Source organism: Sinocyclocheilus grahami, unplaced genomic scaffold (assembly GCF_001515645.1).
Source record: "Sinocyclocheilus grahami isolate Dianchi unplaced genomic scaffold, SAMN03320097.WGS_v1.1 scaffold960.1, whole genome shotgun sequence".
Classification (NCBI taxonomy): Eukaryota; Metazoa; Chordata; class Actinopteri; order Cypriniformes; family Cyprinidae; genus Sinocyclocheilus; species Sinocyclocheilus grahami.
Genome location: NW_015506139.1, coordinates 271937 through 290442, shown reverse-complemented (window position 1 = coordinate 290442; position 18506 = coordinate 271937). Strand labels below are relative to the sequence as shown.

Below are 18506 nucleotides of genomic sequence, written 5' to 3'. Positions count from 1 at the left end.
AGACTTCAGGATCAGGCGCATCCAAACGATCAAATAAACACAAAAATATGTAAAAATTGCCGCCTTGGAGAGTATTCACTTAAACACCATTTGTGTCTTGGAACAGCTGAGAGAAAATCCGATGAGTGTCAATATATATGCAGTCACCTTTTGACGATTGGTTCAACAACAAAATGCAAAGAGAAATTCACTCACAGCACTTAATCTGAATAACAACTTTAACAAGCATTAATCTATCAAATTATACAGTGAAAACTATGCAGTGTTATTTTACTATTGATTATTTTATTAGATTTCTTTAGTAGGCTATATTACTTACCGGAACAGTAGTGTTAGTAGACCTCCATGAAGAAATTAAAGCACTATTTAATTTGTATTTTTGTTTTAATGTATTTGTCAGTTTGTTTTACTTTGTTTCCTTGTTTTTGTTCTTACTGTATCTTATGAAAATAAAACACTTAAAATGTCTGAAACTGGTGCATTTACAAATTGTATTTGATGTAATTGATGTTTTATTTTCATATCAATGACATATTTTACATTGTGTGTACTGTGTATATTTGTTATGTATATATAAATACACACTCATGCATGTATATATTTAAGAAAAATGTTACGTTTATATATTAATATATAATATAAACTATATGAATATAAATATATACATGTAAATAAATGCAAATATTTTCAAAATATATACTGTATGTGTGTATTTATATATACATAATAAATATACACAGTACATACATATATACAATATTATGTCAATACAATTTTTTATTTTGGATGCGATTAATCGCAATTAATTGTTTGACAGCACTAATATATATATATATATATATATATATATATATATAAAACAAAGTACTGATAAGAATAGTTACAGTTCCAGATCGATAAGCAGTAGCGGTAAGAGTAGTAATACCGTTAAAACCTTAACGATACCCATCCCTAGGTATATGTGAATTTGACTCCAATGACAGCAATGACTTGCAGAATAAATAAACAAAAACAAACAAATAAATAAAATAAGGAATATTATGGGAAAAGCAGCTAAAAAAAGTTTTATGATGTAAATGCCGCCACTTACTTTCCTACTAATGGCAATTAGCAGACACTCTGCAGCCTCCAACTGAAGCTCAGGTTCACTCAGCAACAGGCACAAGATCTCCAAAAGATGGCAGTTATCACTGGTGATGTGGACCAGAGCAACCCAATCAATGTAGCCAGCCAGAGTATTGAGAGTGGCTACACCAACTCGCCAGTGAGCTTTTGCCTGGAGAGAGAGAAAAAATGGTAATTTAATCTGGCAAATAATATTAAGCAGCGCAGAGTAAGAAAATGTACCAGGGGGAAAAAAAGAGGGGGAAAAAATAGACCAAAGCATAACAGCCTTTGATACTTTTTAGCATTTTAACATCTTATCCTCAAAAATATTATAAACTTTTTAATAACTCTCAGCTATTATGGTCTAAATCAGTGGTCGGCAACAGGTGACTAAAACTGGCCCGCCAGCAATAATATCTGGCCCGCGCCCGCAGCCAGATTATTTTGATAGCAGCTGGTTCTGAAATAGATCTGTCGTGATTCAATTAAATTAAATTAAAGTTTATTTGTATAGCGCTTTTCACGACACAAATAGTTGCAAATCTACTTTACAGAAAATTACGTTTCTACAATATATTTAGTAGTAGCTTATCAGTGGTAACTGTCAGTTAACGTACATATGGCAGAAATGTGTGGAAAAATCTATTAAAGACGTAATCAAACAGACGATGACAGCAACAGTTACTCACAATCACTTCGTCTTTAGTGATTTTTGCTTTCAAAATAAAAGTACGAGAACGTTTTTGCAGCAATGTTTTATTTTGAGATGAATTGAGAGCTTTTAATTTGAAAAGTTCTGAAAAACATTCAAGAGTCTGTGGATCGCTAGACACACCTCTAAAATAGCCGTCATGAAATGTGTGGTATGAAAAAAACTAACAGTGAAACATTGAAACGTTTGCTTATAACGCGGGGCCTCAGCACCAACACTTGAACAAATAACACAGCAAATTCAGCTTCCTTTTTATCAAAAAGACTGACAAGACAATCAGCAAAAAAAATAATAATTCTTGATCATGGATGCAGAACAGCTGGGGCAGGGTTTCTACAGACATGAACAAGTTAAATTTAAGACTTAAGAGATTTTTAATACCACCTTATATGAAATTTAAGACTTAAACCTGTAATGGAAATACACATTTTATTACATATGTAATATTTAATGTGTATAAATTAAAAAGAAAACAAAATGTCATTGCTGTAAAAAATGATATTACTACAATATACAGTGAACTATGTCAGCAGACAATATTCCATACAAAATAACTACATCACTGAGATTTTTGGTGGAGTAAATTTATTCTGAAGCAATATTTTCATCCGTGTTCTATCAGCTTTTACATACTTAAATCGGCATATTTACCTTTACAAAGGCCTATTTTTAACCTTTTTAGATGTATGCATCATCTTGCATGTCAAATTATTACAATTTATCAATAAATTCAATATACACTATAGGGCTGCTACCAGTCAGAATAAATCATTTACACTGCAAGTAATAATAATTACAACTGCAATAAATAATGTTATGAGATTAATGTTTTAAATGCATTTATGAATATACAAATAAGAAATGTTGAGGGGAAAAATGCATACTTTTCAACATATTTCTCAACTAAACTACCAGTAAGTGACGGTAAGTCACTTGATTAGTGAGTCGTTGAGTCATTCATTCAACTGAATGAGTGTGTTATCATGCTGGTATCTTAAGGACTTTCGTGGACAGCTGACTCCTAATGTTTCTGATATTCTTCTTATTCTGTGTGGTGGTCAGATAGAAATTAATCTTTTCCAATAAGTTTAAATTGATTTTTTACTTTTACGGGCATTTTACCTTTATAAAGCCATTTTTCTATAAGTGTGCATTATCTTTTGAGTCAAATTCTTACATTTAATCAGTGAATTAGAATAATAAGACATTTGGGCTGTTACCAAACAAATGAAATCAGTATCAACAAAATTCATCTTTGCAATCCAGACATAAGCTGCACCTGAATTGGCATTTAGAAGTATTTACACACAGTTTAATGCAGAACATGAATGCATTTAACCTGCAGTTACAAATGCATAAATGTTTTGATATTTTAAACAAACACTGAATACTGATATTTGAAATAATTTAAAAAATGAAAAGATACTTTAAATGTTAAATTAAAACCGCCAGTAGGTGGCAGCAAGTCAATGTTAATAAGTCTTTGCGACTGAACCGAATCATTTAAACAGTTGATTCATTTGGGAACATGTTGCTCAAAGACGCAAAACAGCGCTGTGGCTTTGTCTGGAATTATTTTTGTTGGCGAAATAGTGCAAAAACAGGCAATATGGTGTCTAAAATGTAAGTCTCTTAATAAAACTTCTAGTTTGTTTAACTGTTGTAAAAAAATCAATATCACATTTGTATATGGTAATTTTTGGAGAAAAAAGGCACTCTTCCGTTTGAACTTAATTAACTATATGTGGTATAAATAAAAATTTTCTGCCCCCATGTCTTGAATTTGTGATCATTCTGAATGTATTTTAATAGACTGAATCATGCAGTGAAAGAGCGCACTCTAAATGCGCACGCGCACCAGACTTCACGCAATGCGTGCACTCTGTAGGTGTTTTCAATGTTTTTTTGTGTTGTGAGAATATTGAGTAAAATAGCTCACTTGTCATGGTGTTATTTAACTATATCATGTTATGAATAAACTAAACATTTAGAATTTTTACCTCAGTGTGTTTCTTCTGAGTTTATGTGTGCTGTCACGCTCATTTGTTCTGAAGTCTCGAGACAAACAGAGTGAGCCTCAGCGCGACCTTGTATTCTGTATTCTGCTAACTTACTGCAATTCTCTCTGAGGATGCAGTAACTTACCGCGGGGAAGAAAACATCTTCGGTCTGTCCAATGATTGTAAACAGTCATTAGGTCCGTCAGACTGAAGATATTTATCGGTAATGTGACCAAAAATATTTAAGACCCATCTAATCCGAATTTAAGACATTTAAAGACTTAAGGCTTTCTTTTAGGAAAACGTTATTTAAGACATTAAGACTTTTTAAGGACCCGCGGACACCCTGTGGGGGTGCATATGCTTATACTCCTGAAACGACAGAGTTTACAGGATTAGGCTACATGAATAGAGTTAAATTTGGATGAAATTCAGTAACTACGTTCAAAATACATTTGGGCTATTACACAGGCTTAGAAGGCTACTCACTTTAAGTGAAAACTGGCATCTTCCATCAGTCACGATTTTTTGGATGTTGGATGATATGGATGTCACTTTAATCCGCAGACAGTTCGTTGCAGATAAGACTTTGCATTCACAAAACTAGATAGGATGAACGTATAGTTGTCTTTCCATTCTTCATTGACTTTGTATGCCCTATTTTCACTGTCAACTTTCCTCTTTAGACTCTTTGATAGTGCCCTTTTCTTTCACAAGCTAGCTTAAATGTTAACATCACTCTGCACACGACGTAACAGCGTACCTCCAGCACTCAAACAATAAAAAAAAAAATGCAGTTTAGTACGCGAGAATGCCAAGGAATAATTCTGAGTGTAAAAGTAGGCTACGTCAAATAATTACAATAAGTTAGGCTCCATTTAGTGTTGCTTTCGTCAACGAAAATTATGACTAAATATAGTCGTCAACGAACCTTTATCACGTGACGAAAACGAGATGAGACGAAAATGCTGGTCATGTGACGATGACGATAATTAAATGTACAATGCAATATCGTTGACGAATAAAAACGAGACGAAATGTGGCTTACAAAATAAAAACTATGCTAAAACGTCTCTTCATTTTCGTTGACCAAAACGAGATGAAACTAAATGTTATAACGTTATTTCGTCTCGTTATTATTATTATTTTGCAGTATTTCTGTTTCCTGTGTCTCGCTTCAGGGGCTGCATCAGGTCACACTGCGCGGACGCAGGCGACGTCACTTCCTCAAGCCCACTCGCGGAATTATTTAGAACAGTGTTTCCCAACTGGGGTCTGTCGAGAGCAGGGGTGCCGTGTAAAAAAATCATTTTTTAATATTTTTAAATTGCTAAAATGTTCAAAAAAGCAGCTATTATATAATATCCATTTCTAATGCCGCCAATAATTAGAGATGCACAGAAATTCCACCTGCCGAAAAGGAGTTCACCGCTCAGGATTCACTTGTGTGTGTGTGTGTATTATCCATAGACTGTATGGTATTATCCCGCTCTGTGTGTGCGTTATCCCGCTCTATGCGCGCGTGTGCTCCGCTCAGTCGCTCGCGGCCCATATGACTGCTCCATTCATATAGAAGACTAGACTAAAACTAAAATTAAAACAGGCCGCCAAAAACAACACTAGCTCCATTGTATAACAAGCAAATTAAAGGGATACTCTACCCCAAAATGAAAATTTTGTAATTAATCACTTACCCCATGTCGTTCCAAACCCCTAAACACAATTTAAGATATTTTGGACTGTACGACACCGGCATGACAGCTGACAAAATAAGAATCTGACTGAGGAGAGCCGATAACGATCAGTTAAAAAAAAATGCTTGATTGGCCCTGATCCCAATCCTTGAGATCGGCTTGGGACATCCCTAGTTTACACATTTGAACAAAGTCTAGCCTGTGCCAGATACCATTTAGAAGTGTTGACAGTGTAAATATAGCCTAATAAACTTAGTGGAGTTTGGACTTTACATTCAAGCCAAATGGGGTCTCTGGGTTCCAGCATTTACGTTTAACCCTTGGTCATTCTTAATCCTGGGATAATAAAATCCTGTTTTTATTTATGTTTAATGTTGTTCAATTATTACCCTGGGTAAATAATTCATCCTAAAAAATCTAGTTTTTAAGTTTCACAACGTACATTTGTAAACCATGAGTTACTTGCATTTTTGCTGAGCTAGCATCATTGATTAGACAAACACAGCACACAACTGATTTAATCAACAATTAGCCTTAAGAAATACTTGAAAATTTAATTTGGCAAGTGCTGTTCAGTTTATGAATGTTTTTTTGTTGCTTAACAACCGGTCACTACATTCAAACGGCAAATGATCATACTAGGGCTTTTCACATTTGAAACAGTTAACCCTGGGTCATTCTAAACCCAGGGTAAACAGAATTCTGGGTTATTTTGCTTTTCACACTGCTTATACTTTACCCAGGGTTAGAAGTTAATCCTGGGTATTCATAAGTGATCAATTTCACACTGCACATTCCTAAACCCCAGGTTAAAGTCCTTATTTGCATATTTTGGGTATCAGATTTTTTTTTTTAAGAACAGAATTAGAATAGAAAGTGCTAGAGTTGGAGGGTCAAATAAAAATGGAATGGAATGGTTTTTAGCCGATTCTTGAAAATGAATTTAGTTGGGCAGGTCATTCCACCAGGAGAGAACATTTAATGTAAAAGTCTGTGAAAGTGATTGTGTGCCTCTTTGGGATGGCAAAATAATGCGCTGTTCACTCGAAGAAATGCAAGCTTCTTGAGGGCACATAAGTCTGAAGTAATTAATTTAGGTAAAGAGGTGCAGAGTCAGTGGTGGTTTTGTAGGCAAACATTAATGCCTTGAATTTTATGCGAGCAGCTATTGGTGGCCAGTGCAGATTGATAAAAAGAGGTGTGCCGTGTGTTCTTTTCGGCTCATTACAAATTTATCTTGCAGCCGTGTTCTGGATTAATTTTAATGGTTTGATAGAACTGGCTGAAAATCCTGCCAATTTTTTGAGCATTGCAATATTCCAGCCTGGACAGAAAAAGAGCTTGAACAAGGAGTTGCGAAGCATGTTCCGAAAGAAAGGGCCTGATCTTCCTAATGTTGAATAAAGCAAATCTGCAGGACCGGGTAGTTTTAGTAATGTGGTCTGAGAAAGTCCGCTGATCATCAGTCATAACTCCAAGGTTTCTGGCTGTTTTTGAAGGAGTTATGGTTGATGTGCCTAACTGGATGGTGAAATTGTGATGAAATGATGGAACCACAAGCAGTTCTGTCTTGGCAAAATTGAATTGAAGGTGATGGTCCTTCATCCAGATAGGAATGTATGTTAGACAAGCTGAGATTCGAGCAGCTATCGTCAGATCATCAGGATGGAATGAGAGGTAGAGTTGAGTGTCATCAGCATAGCAGTGATATGAAAAGCCATGTTTCTGAATGACAGAACCTAGTGATGCCATGTAGACAGAGAAGAGAAGTGGTCCAAGAACTGAGCCCTGAGGCACCCCAGTAGTTAGATGTTGCGACTTGAACACCTCACCTCGCCAAGATACCTTGAAGGGCCTATCTGAGAGGTAAGACTCAAACCACTGGAGTGCGGTTCCTGAGATGCCCTTTGCCAATAGGGTTGACAGGACGATCTGGTGGTTAACCATGTCAAAAGCAGCGTACAGATCCAGCAAGATAAGTATTGAAGATTTGGAATCCGCTCTAGCCAGTCTTAGGGTTTCAACAACTGAGAGTAAGGCAGTCTCGGATGAATGTCCACATTTATTCATTAATTTATTGAAATTTATTTATGGAAAAACAGCGATACAGCCTCATATGATTATTTAACTTTAAAAAGGCAACAATTTAATTCAAATGAGCACAGATGAGAAGAAAGGCGGAGCGAAGACGTGCTGAATGACAATGCACATTCGGCAGCAGAGGGAGCTGACGGAGGCGGATATGCAGCCATTACCCCGGTAACCTTGTAAACAAAGCAGCTGCTACTTTCTGAACTGTGTAAATGTTTCAAACAGTCATATAGATATTTACTTTATATGTTTGTGTATTTGTTTAAAGTGTTTCTTTAGTAAAACATCTTTATTAAAGTTATTTAACCTGTTAAGAGGACAACACTTTTTTTTAAACTTAATTATATAGGCTATTGTGATAAAAACGGTGTGTGACAAAAGCTTCAGCGACAACGAAAAATTGATACAATCACATACCTCATTTACATAAAAATTAATAGGACTATAAATAATTACATAATTAGCCTATTAAATAGAGTCTGCAGCAAAATTATTTAAAAACCCTGTGTACTTTCTGTATTCTGATAAATTAAAGGGGTCCTATTATGCTTTTTCAACTTTAGTTAGTCTGTAATGTTGCTGTTTGAGCATTAAAAAAAAGATCGGCAAAGTTACAAAGCTCAAAGTCCAATTCAAAAGGAGATATTTTATTTAACAGAAATCACTTTTCAAAAACTACAACAAATGACTCGTTTGGACTACAACGCATATTTTCCGGGATTAGTGATATCACAAATACCGACGAATGGGACGAGACCTGGTTGAGCTGCACTAGAGAAGGCAATGAGTGTTATCACTATGTTGGAGACACGCTAGCTTTCCCAAGGCACACGAACTTAGAGCGGTTACAATCATCCGGGTTTAAATCGCACTCAAATTGATTTGATATTGACAATATTTACTCGCAATATTTACTATGGTAAGGGGCATGACATTTCCCGACCAGGCGTCGAGTGGAGCCAATTACAACACACACTGGCCCAGCTAACCAATCACAGCACATTTCATACTTCAGAAGGCGGGCCTTCATTTGATACAGGAACTATTCAAGCAGTTCATGCCAGACTGGGGAGAGAGGTGTTGTAATAATGTCAAATATGTGAAGAATAATGTGTTTTTCGAACAACCTAGTATGACAGCCTGTTCTAGTACACCCCCAAAACAAAATCAAGACTTTGTAAAAGAGCATACTAGGACCCCTTTAAATAATTGTGCTTGTAAATGTCTCCTTAAATCCCCTAATTGAGCTAAAAACACATCATTTGAAAAATTTCGCCCCTAAATGTTTTTAATGAGCTCCTAAATTTTTCAACTAAGGATAAAAACTTGGGATGAAAAAGATAATTGCATCTGAATTTTGAGATGTAAACTTAATTACAATGAAAAATCAGAATTGTGAGAAAATCTCACATCAACCTTTATTTTCTTTTCAGTGGTGGAAATAAATCAGAAGTGTGAAATGTAAACAGAACTCATTGTTCAAAATTCTGAGATGACTCAAAATTCTGAAAAGCCTAATTAGGTGTCCATGAGCTCCACTCACCTTCAATTCCTGACCAGCAATGCATTTCTAGAAAACAACATGGATAAATAAATTCAGTCAATTTATATGACCATGACATATACAAAATCATTTTTAAAATGTTTTGTCATTTATTCATGAATATCTCAAAAACAAACCATCTTCTTGTACTCATTCACATGGAGCTGCAGTATGCCAAGCAGGAAGGTGAAGATACTGTCCATATTCTGTGTAAGGGTGTGCTGGATATCTCGCCGTCTTTGAGTGGGTAATGTCTGAAATGTGATCACATCCTCAGCTAACCGCAGTAGGACAAGCATTACAAGTTCCGTCTGAGCGTCCTGGAGAAAATTAGAATGTGACTGTTAATTCAAATAGACAATATTTTAAATAATTATTTACTAAAGTTACTATTTACTAAAATTGCATGCAAAAGGGTCATTAAGCAGCAGATCTACAAAATGTCCACGACTCCTGAAGATGCCTGCAGAGCTTAGTTAAAATTAGCTGTGTGCAATATTGAAAAAAAAAAATGTGTCAATATCGTCAATAACGATAACGGGACATTTTGCAGAGGGTGTTCTTGCGCTGGTTCTTGCGCTGGAACATTGGCTGGCTGTTGTGTTTAGCTGACTCCCAACGCTTTTCATATTATTAAATTCTGTGTAGTGGTCAGTTCTTAGCAGTGAGAGAAATAAACTTTTTCATTAAGGGGCGATATTTGCCTCCTTAAAATGATTTCAAGGGTAATTTTAACCTTCATAAGGGCAACTGATCAGTTGTACGCATCATCTTTTGTCAAATGTATTATTAAAATTCTAATAAACTAACAAGACACTTTAGGCGGCTGCATATATACTTTATAAAGTTATAATATATACTTTATTATAATTAAAATGATTATAATAATTCAAATTAAAACTCAGATAAATCATATATTGTTGTAGTCCTGTGTTTATTAGTCATGTTGAATCAATGAAAGCAGTTAAATCTACCGCTATAGCGATTTCCTGGATTTCTTCTGCAGGGCGTATTTGGAGTTTCAGCATGAGAGCGCCCTCTGGCCTTCGGATGGAGATTTACTACTGATCACAGAATCGTGCTTCACTGACAAGATGTGCATGACAATTGCAGCTTTTGCCTAATGACATACTCTTTTGCATCTTCTTGCGCTTTAATGGACAAATACACCTTGCCAATTTGAACATTAAATTAATTGCAAAGCATTCAAGCACAAGAAGTACGTAAATACATTTATTCAGTGTTCCTTGAGCACAGCGCGCACACAGAGCCATGTCTTAGGCAACATGCAAGTTTCAATACGGACATACACATACAAAAGTGTATCAAAATACCCGACTTGGCGAGTATCCTCGAAAACAGTCGGTTATGACTTAATTGAATGTAAATAGTTGAGAAAGAAATCGGAAGTGAATCATTGTATTGGCATTTTGTCTAAAGTGACAGCACCTAATTTACCAGCTGCTGTTGGTGTAAAAATTATTAATCTACATTTAATTTATACAGTGAAGAATATGCTGTTGTTTTACGTTTGATTATTCAATTTCTGTACCTGAACACCAACAGACCTAAAAACAAATCACTATTTAATTTGTATATTTGGTCTATTTATTTATCTATTGCTCTTAATTTGTTCATTTGTTCTTATTTACTGACATTTCACTTAGTAGATTAAAAAAAACTGCCAACACACATTTCAGTTCAAACAACTTGTAAAAGTGCATGTAGCATCCTATGACCCTTTTAATTAAGAGAAGGGTTGTAACTAAACTCTGACATGAAGGTATATCTTCAGGAGCATGATCTAGCACCCTAGTCCTACAACATAACCCTTTATGTTAGCCAAAAATCTTGAGATACCCCCATAGCAGTAAGGGCCTCCATCTCCTTAAGCATGTCAGGCCAGTGCTGCGGCCACTCTCTCTTGATCATCTCAACAACTATGCGTGAGAGGGCATCCTTAACATGACATTCCTCTTGCAGAATTGGATGTGTACCCTAAAACAGGACATCAAGCCATAATATGAATAAGCGATTTCAATAAACCACACAATAAGATGATTTAGTAGATACACTTCCAAAATACTTACATCTGACAACAGGCCCATAGTGCAGTTTTTCAGCTGGAGCTTTTCTTGTGGTGCCATGTCATTCCACTTAAACCTGTTCATAAAAAATGTGTTCAGCTTAATGCTCAGCATTCATTGTGGTGTACACACTAAAGGGTTTAAAACACTTACTTGACTACATGCTCCAGTATCTGCAGCCCAAAGTGTCTGACCACTGCAGTCTGTGATTTCTCCGCTAACTGAAGACCACATTCAACACAGAAGGGACTTTTCTCTTTGAACTCTTCAATAAACTACAACAAGGAAATCTATTAGACAATTTTACTGCATATAGTTGTACTGCATCATTACACGATTCATAGTTTAGTATGTGCAGTTCATGTGACTGATAAGAACAGCAAAGAAAAAACAGTCTTAAAATTATTTGTTTTGTAAATAAAAGTCTTAGTAAAGTCATTTGAAATAATTTTATATGCACATTGTTTTAAAAAATTAAAATAAGTCAGCAACATATCGGTTGTAATAAATCTGAGACAACAGTGCATATTTTATTTACAGATTACAAAAACATGGGAAGATATTAGCGGTTGTAGTTTTATTGTATTTTATTTCCTCAGTGAGGGGCTCCATACTTCAGATACGAGCAGCTAGAAAAAATAGTCTCGTCTCCCGTGAGCTTCACATGAAGAGGGCTATTTGTGCGGCACACCTCACCTCAGTGTCTGTTAACAAGCACTGTTTGTGTCATTGTGCATACTGTACCGAATGCTCTGCATCTGTATAGGCGAGGATGTAGCTAAATGTGCATGCAACATTTTATTATGTATGCTAGATACTCAAAGAAATGTCGCCTATTCCTACCTTCTTCATGCTTCTTGATAGATATTGATAAGGTTGGTATGATAAGGTAACAAACAAGAACATCAAAGCTTACTAAGATCACGATTTGCGCGAATTAATTTTTTGGGGGGGAAAAAAACCGTCAATGAAACGGAGGCACGATTAACTGGAGCTGCCAAAAAAACGTTATTCATAAGTGACCTACATATTATGGATTTATGAATCAATGCATTCATAATAGCCTTTTAATCGTAATTGAAAATAGACGATTGTTCACCTTTAAGGCCTCCAGGCGGTATGTTTGGCTTGATTCTGCCTCCATCATCACATTCACAGCCTTTATAAGCTCATCGCACAACGCACGTATCGGTTCGGCCATGGCTTTCAAACACGTCCAGCAGATGGAATGTAAAACACCAGTAGATCTGTAAAATGTACTGCACACTCCACTACTAGCTCAGCATACAGAGACGAGCATTAAACAAAACGTGGTAGGTGTCTGCTGTCTGTGGACCGCCTTAATCAAGATGGCGGAAGTTACGTGACCTCTGGGGATTGTAGTTTTTTTTTTGTTTTTTTTTAAATGTCGTTAACATAGCCTTTTCTAAATAGCAACTGCGTACCAATTCGCCTATATGCCCTAAAAGTATGTAATATTTTTGTGACTAAAAGTATATACCTTTGAGTTCATACTTTGTAGCAAAGAGTAGGCGAAATTTGAGACTTACTATATAATATAATATATAATACCAGTGTGCTCTGTGCCATAGTGTGCCATCACTGCAAACCAGTCTGTCATTTATCCTGTCACAAACATCCTCATCATATATACCTTCCACAATAAATTAAATTAAATTAATACTACCCAAGAAATAGTTTTAAATTAAATACACAGATAACATTAATTAAATATTTGTTCATAGGTTACCCAGACAGCAACACAGTGTTGGCCCAGATCTGTGCCACATCTGGCCCGTGTGAAATCAATGCGGCATGTGACACTTGTTGCTGTCTGGGTTAGACATTTATTAAGAAAACCTCTCAGGGCATCTCTACCTAACTGTCGGGCTTGCATGTTTGTAGCTCTAAATCAAATCAAGACCTCAATTTCTCTTATTTCTTAGAACCTCCTTTTTAATTTTGTGTGGTTTATTTTTCCACATGAAATTATATAGCCTAATAATTTATCTTGTAAGAAATATGATGACTTATGGCAATACAAGAAACTCTAACCTTCTGCTTTTGATAATAAAACTCGACCAAGGAGAAACATCTCCTGCTAGCCAAAAATTGAACTACTTTTTAATTGTGTCTTTACCCTTCATAAACCCTGGTTGGCACTCATCAATTAAACCACCAAAGCCAGATTTAAGTCGTTTTGCCAGGACAGATTCCAAATGTTATAGTCTTTTATAGTCACGTTACTTAGTAATGTGATTGGGCACTAGTTATTAATCAAAAGAGTATCTTTTTTAGATTTTTACCTGGTGTGCTACCTGCTCATGCTACCTCCCATTAAAACAGTAATTGAAACAATGTTAAGTCAATGCTGATGCGCCAATGCTAACTGCATTGAATTAACGTTACAAAGTGATGTTGGTTCCAAATCACTTTTGCACCTGCAATTAATGTGTTGAAACAAAGTTTAGATTGATCAGAGTCACCGCTCACGTCCATATTGAAAAATTCCAAGTTTTGTGTAGAAATGACCATACACCCAAATTTCTGGTGTATGTTCATTTCGTAAATGAGGCCCACTGTGAGCACATTGGTCAAATATGGGCATATCTGGGCACACTGGGGCACAGTATCTGGGCCAAAAGTATACCCCATGAGCATGCTCTGTGGGTCCATAACAAATAAGAAAGTTAGTTTAGTCTTGCTAAGTAGTGTCCCAGCTGAAAATGTGTACCTAGCTCCCCATAGACCCCAGATTATGCCCACACTTCCCTCAAAACAACTAAATCCGTGTAGGGCCATTGTGTCCTTAACAAATACCTAATAAAATAAGTTTGCTTTGACTTTGTACCTGCAGAATACCACAATATTACTATTAATGCATGCAGAATAATTGCATGTGATGAAAGTAGAAGTAATACATTAAGAGTCATAATTTACTAAATCAAATAAAATACAGATTTTTTTTCACAGCCACGTAGAAAATTGAGAAAATATACACTACCTTTCTAAAGTTTAAGGTCGGTAGGATTTTTACCAAAATTACACAGATTTCATTAAAAATACAGGTGAAACTGTAACATAATGAAATATTACAATTTAAAATAATTGTTTCCTATTTTAATATATTTTGTAAAAATCCTATGATGTTAAAGCTGAATTTTCAGCAGCCATTAATCCATTAAAATGTATACTACGGGGCCGTTGAATGCTTGAATCTGAATGGCTGATGAACGTTTTAAGGCGTGCAATTATTTTCAGGGAAACGCACGGCGAACGTAGTTCCAGGCAGGTCTTGACCGCATTACACATCCATATCACTTTGCCAAATGATTTGAGTTATTTCAAAGGTCCTTACAGCCTAAAACAGCTAAAGAACCAAAACCCACAACTACACTGGCCAAACAAATAAATATAGTAAACAATCAGACAAAAAAAAGTGCCGCCCACTAATGTTGGCACCCTTGGTGATCTTTCATTCAAAATATTTACAAAATTCTAACCTTTCATTGAAGTAAAACAATGGAAAGTGTGGGGAAAATCTCATTATGATATAAATGTTTTTCTCTAGTTCACGTTAGCCACAATTATTGGCACCCAATTGGCCTATCGGTAAGCCCTTCCCCTCGAACGCAGATGAGCCAATGGCAGTCGAGTATCAGCTGCACGGGGATCAGAACTCGGACATCTGTAGGTTTCAGCGCCATAGAGAAACATTGGAAGATCTGAAGCGCTCATCGGTTTGATGGTGTTTATGCTACAAAAATGGAAAAACAATGTGCCTGGGGTACTTGTAACACTGATTCCAGCTATCCTGAGAGGATGGGCAATAGAATTTATTTTATTAAATTTCCTAAACCCAAACAAAACGTCCCTAAGAGCAAAATGTCCCTAAGCATTCAACCCCAATCCCAATGAAGATGAAAACATTACAGTTACAATTTTCAGCTGCTCAAGCAGAACATTAATGTCATCTTGGATTTCAGCAAGGCTAAAACTACCTAAAGTTAAAGTTAGTGAGTCCATGCAATTACAAACCTAAATAGAGAACTGCTCTCACATCATGTACAGTGTAGGTCAAAAACACAACGAAGGTCTACATTTCAGTGCCTCTCCATATTAAACTGGTTAAATGTACATGAATTTAATCGTACTGTGATACACAAAACAGTGTTGATCCTGCATGTTGTTATCTATGATCATGACGACTGTAATATGAGACTTCTCCCGCTTGCATTGTGATCTGTAAACCCTCGCTTCGAGTTACCCACCATATTTATTTTTAAATATTTTATATATCCCTCCATGGAATATTTAATTCCCACTTGAATGGTGGCTACATGAATTTAATCGTACTGTGATACACAAAACAGTGTTGATCCTGCATGTTGTTATCTATGATCATGACGACTGTAATATGAGACTTCTCCCGCTTGCATTGTGATCTGTAAACCCTCGCTTCGAGTTACCCACCATATTTATTTTTAAATATTTTATATATCCCTCCATGGAATATTTAATTCCCACTTGAATGGTGGCCCTTCTGTGTCCAAAATTGTTCAAAAACATTGTGGGACAAGGTTTGACAGCACTGACAGCTGTCATTGTAAGACAATGAGCAACTTTGTTTGTTTGTCTGAGGGTGAGGGAGCAACAGTAACTAAGGGGGAGGGGCTTACCGATAGATCAATTGTTGCAATGTCCTTTTCCCAAGATAACAGTTCTGAGTTTTCTCCTATAATGCCTGATGATTTTGGAGGACACCTGATAAGAGATCAGAGACCATTCCTTAATCCAGAATCTCTCCAGATCCTTCAGATTCACAGCTCCATGTTGGTGCTTCTTTTCTTCAGTTCACCCCACTCATTGTCTATAGGGTTCAGGTCAGAGAACTGAGACAGCCATGGCAGAAGCTTCATTTTCAAGTCAAGTCAAGTCTGCTTTATTGTCAATTCTTCCACATGTACAGCACATACACACAGAGAATTGAAATTGCGTTACTCTCAGACCTTTGGTGCATACAGATAGCACTAACAGTAGAACATAAATACAGATTTAAATATAAAATACAACTATACAATTATACAAATAAGGTAAAATGTAAAAAAATATATAAAGCAGCACAAGGTGCATGGCAGAGAGAGTGCAAACCAGTGAAGTAAACAACAGTGCAGATATAATGATTGTAGTGCAAAAGAGCTTATTCAGACTGATTAAAGTGACAGTGTGTGTGTGTATTTGGGAGGGGGGAGTGGGAGAGTCCATCAGAGGGTCAGAGTTCAGTGGTGCATGAGGCAAAAGAGGGGAGGAGGGGCAAGGCGAGCCGTATGACATCAATTCTGCGATGGATATCTATATCCAAAATATAGTGAAAACACTATTAATTAGCATAGTAACAAGATCGGCAGTTTAAGACATTAACTTGTGAGCACAAAACACAAGATACTTCTCTTTTCCATATAAATAAGGCTTTATTGGATAAATCTAAGACATATAAACTAATCTAACACACGCATTCACACACAAGTTGCAGAAAGAGAGAAAGTGAGGAAAATAATTAGTTTAAGAGAATGAAAATGTGAAATCCCAAGTTTACAGCAATATGTGCCATTGTATAGATCTGAACAACCATCAATCACTTAATTAACCCTCGCACTGAGTTCCTCAATGAGGTTAAAATTTAGATTAACTGCGCCAGTTCAGTTTAGAAATCTGGAGGTACTTGCTTTCTGTGTTGCGGGGTTCCCTTTCTTGTCTGGTTGCTGAAAGGGGTTTCCCGAGGTTGCTGATTGGCTGGAGGTTCAGTCTTGGGGAGCCAGTGATTGGGCGTTGGCTGGCGACGCGGAGCTGTGGTCTGCAGTTGAAGGGTAGACAGCACTCTTCTGGAAGATGCGGCGTTAGGCTTAACTCAGAACACGAAACTCTCAACGGAAAATAAAACAAACTAAAGAAATAGAAATAGATGTAAAGTTTGATGAGACCAGGTGGCGTTTCTTCTCATGGTTTTGGAGGAGCTGGCGTGTAAGCCAGAGCACGCTCAAAACTAAAGAAGCATGACTAGGAGTGAAAAGCTAAAAGCCGCATGGCTAAAAGCTAGACACAAAAAGTCAGACCCGCAAAAAGGCAAAAGGCAAAAGACCAAAAAGCGCGCAGTTTGATGGTGTCCTGAGTATTTAAACCAGGCTGTTTAACACACCCAAATGGTGTTTTGACCAATTGTAGCTCGGGGTGTTGCAATGTTTCTCCTTCCCATTCATAAATCAACTGTTATCTCATCATTCACATGACCTGCGTTTTTCCCGCTCTGGTAGAGTATGATTTTGGACATGATTTCTATCACGAGGATATGATACATTTGACCAAGAATTGACTGGGAGAAACGTTTCAAGCATGAAAATTCAAACTCACACATACCAAGCATGAATATGACCCCTTAAGCTCTTCAATAGTTATTAACAATACATACACAATAAATGATTAAGACATGATGGTTAAACATGTGGGTTAGATACATAATATGGAGTTATGCATAGCAATTATTAGCTGGTCACCAGTCCTTTTAGTGTCATTTAGGTGCATGGAAAGGCAGTTTCCGTGCCATTCTGTGAATGTATGAAGACCAGAGATTAAAATGTCTGTAAGGAATTTTAGTCTGTCTGTTCTTGTCGTGAAGTGGGGGAAGTCAATTTACGAGGAGCTTGTGACTGTAGTTACTCTCGTGTGATAGTCATGCGGTCATCTCTTTTGACCATTATTCTTGATAACTTGCCCCAAAATTTTACAATCTCCTTGGACTTGTCAATGTGTTCTTTTGTGTTAATGTTGAAAACTGTTCTGTGACAGGGGCTTAGGTTTAGGCTTGCTTCAGAGAGGCTAGGGTCTGATTTATGACATCCTGTTGTCTTGGGCCTCTGTGGAATTTTTGTGACTCCTCGTGCCTCAACTCGGTTTTGACCAAATCTTAGATTGTCTGATTCGGTCTGATATCCTACAACGTCATAAATAGAGCGAGGCTTCAGTTTACTGTCGGGGATGTGTTGTGTCGTGTCGCATCCAGTGCAAACAGTCACTGGTTATAATGGCTTCTATAGTATTTCGTCGCACTGCTCGCGTCCAATGTAAACACGGTACGCCTAGTTATCTATTGTGGTAATTTGCAGGTCGTGTCAAAAAGTTGTTGGTTTAGATAAATAGCTGTATTCTGTACGCTTGACTCGTGTACGATAATTTTCTTCCAAATACGATAATATTGAGCTTCTGGTACGATACTTG

At 36.6% G+C, this 18506-nt stretch overlaps 1 protein-coding gene across 1 annotated transcript in view; it reads right to left on the bottom strand.

The window, feature by feature from the left end:
* xpo5 (exportin 5) overlaps positions 1-12578 on the bottom strand; it is a 99606-nt gene extending 87028 nt beyond the window's left edge. Inside the window, exons 1-7 of the mRNA XM_016249922.1 lie at positions 12334-12578; positions 11388-11509; positions 11238-11310; positions 11008-11145; positions 9285-9467; positions 9148-9174; positions 1091-1276 (exon numbers count right to left, since the gene is read on the bottom strand). Of these exons, the coding sequence (XP_016105408.1) occupies positions 1091-1276; positions 9148-9174; positions 9285-9467; positions 11008-11145; positions 11238-11310; positions 11388-11509; positions 12334-12435 (831 nt within the window). The 5' untranslated portion in view covers positions 12436-12578. The remainder of the gene's footprint in view (positions 1-1090; positions 1277-9147; positions 9175-9284; positions 9468-11007; positions 11146-11237; positions 11311-11387; positions 11510-12333) is intronic.
* Between the last annotated feature and the right edge of the window lie 5928 nt (positions 12579-18506).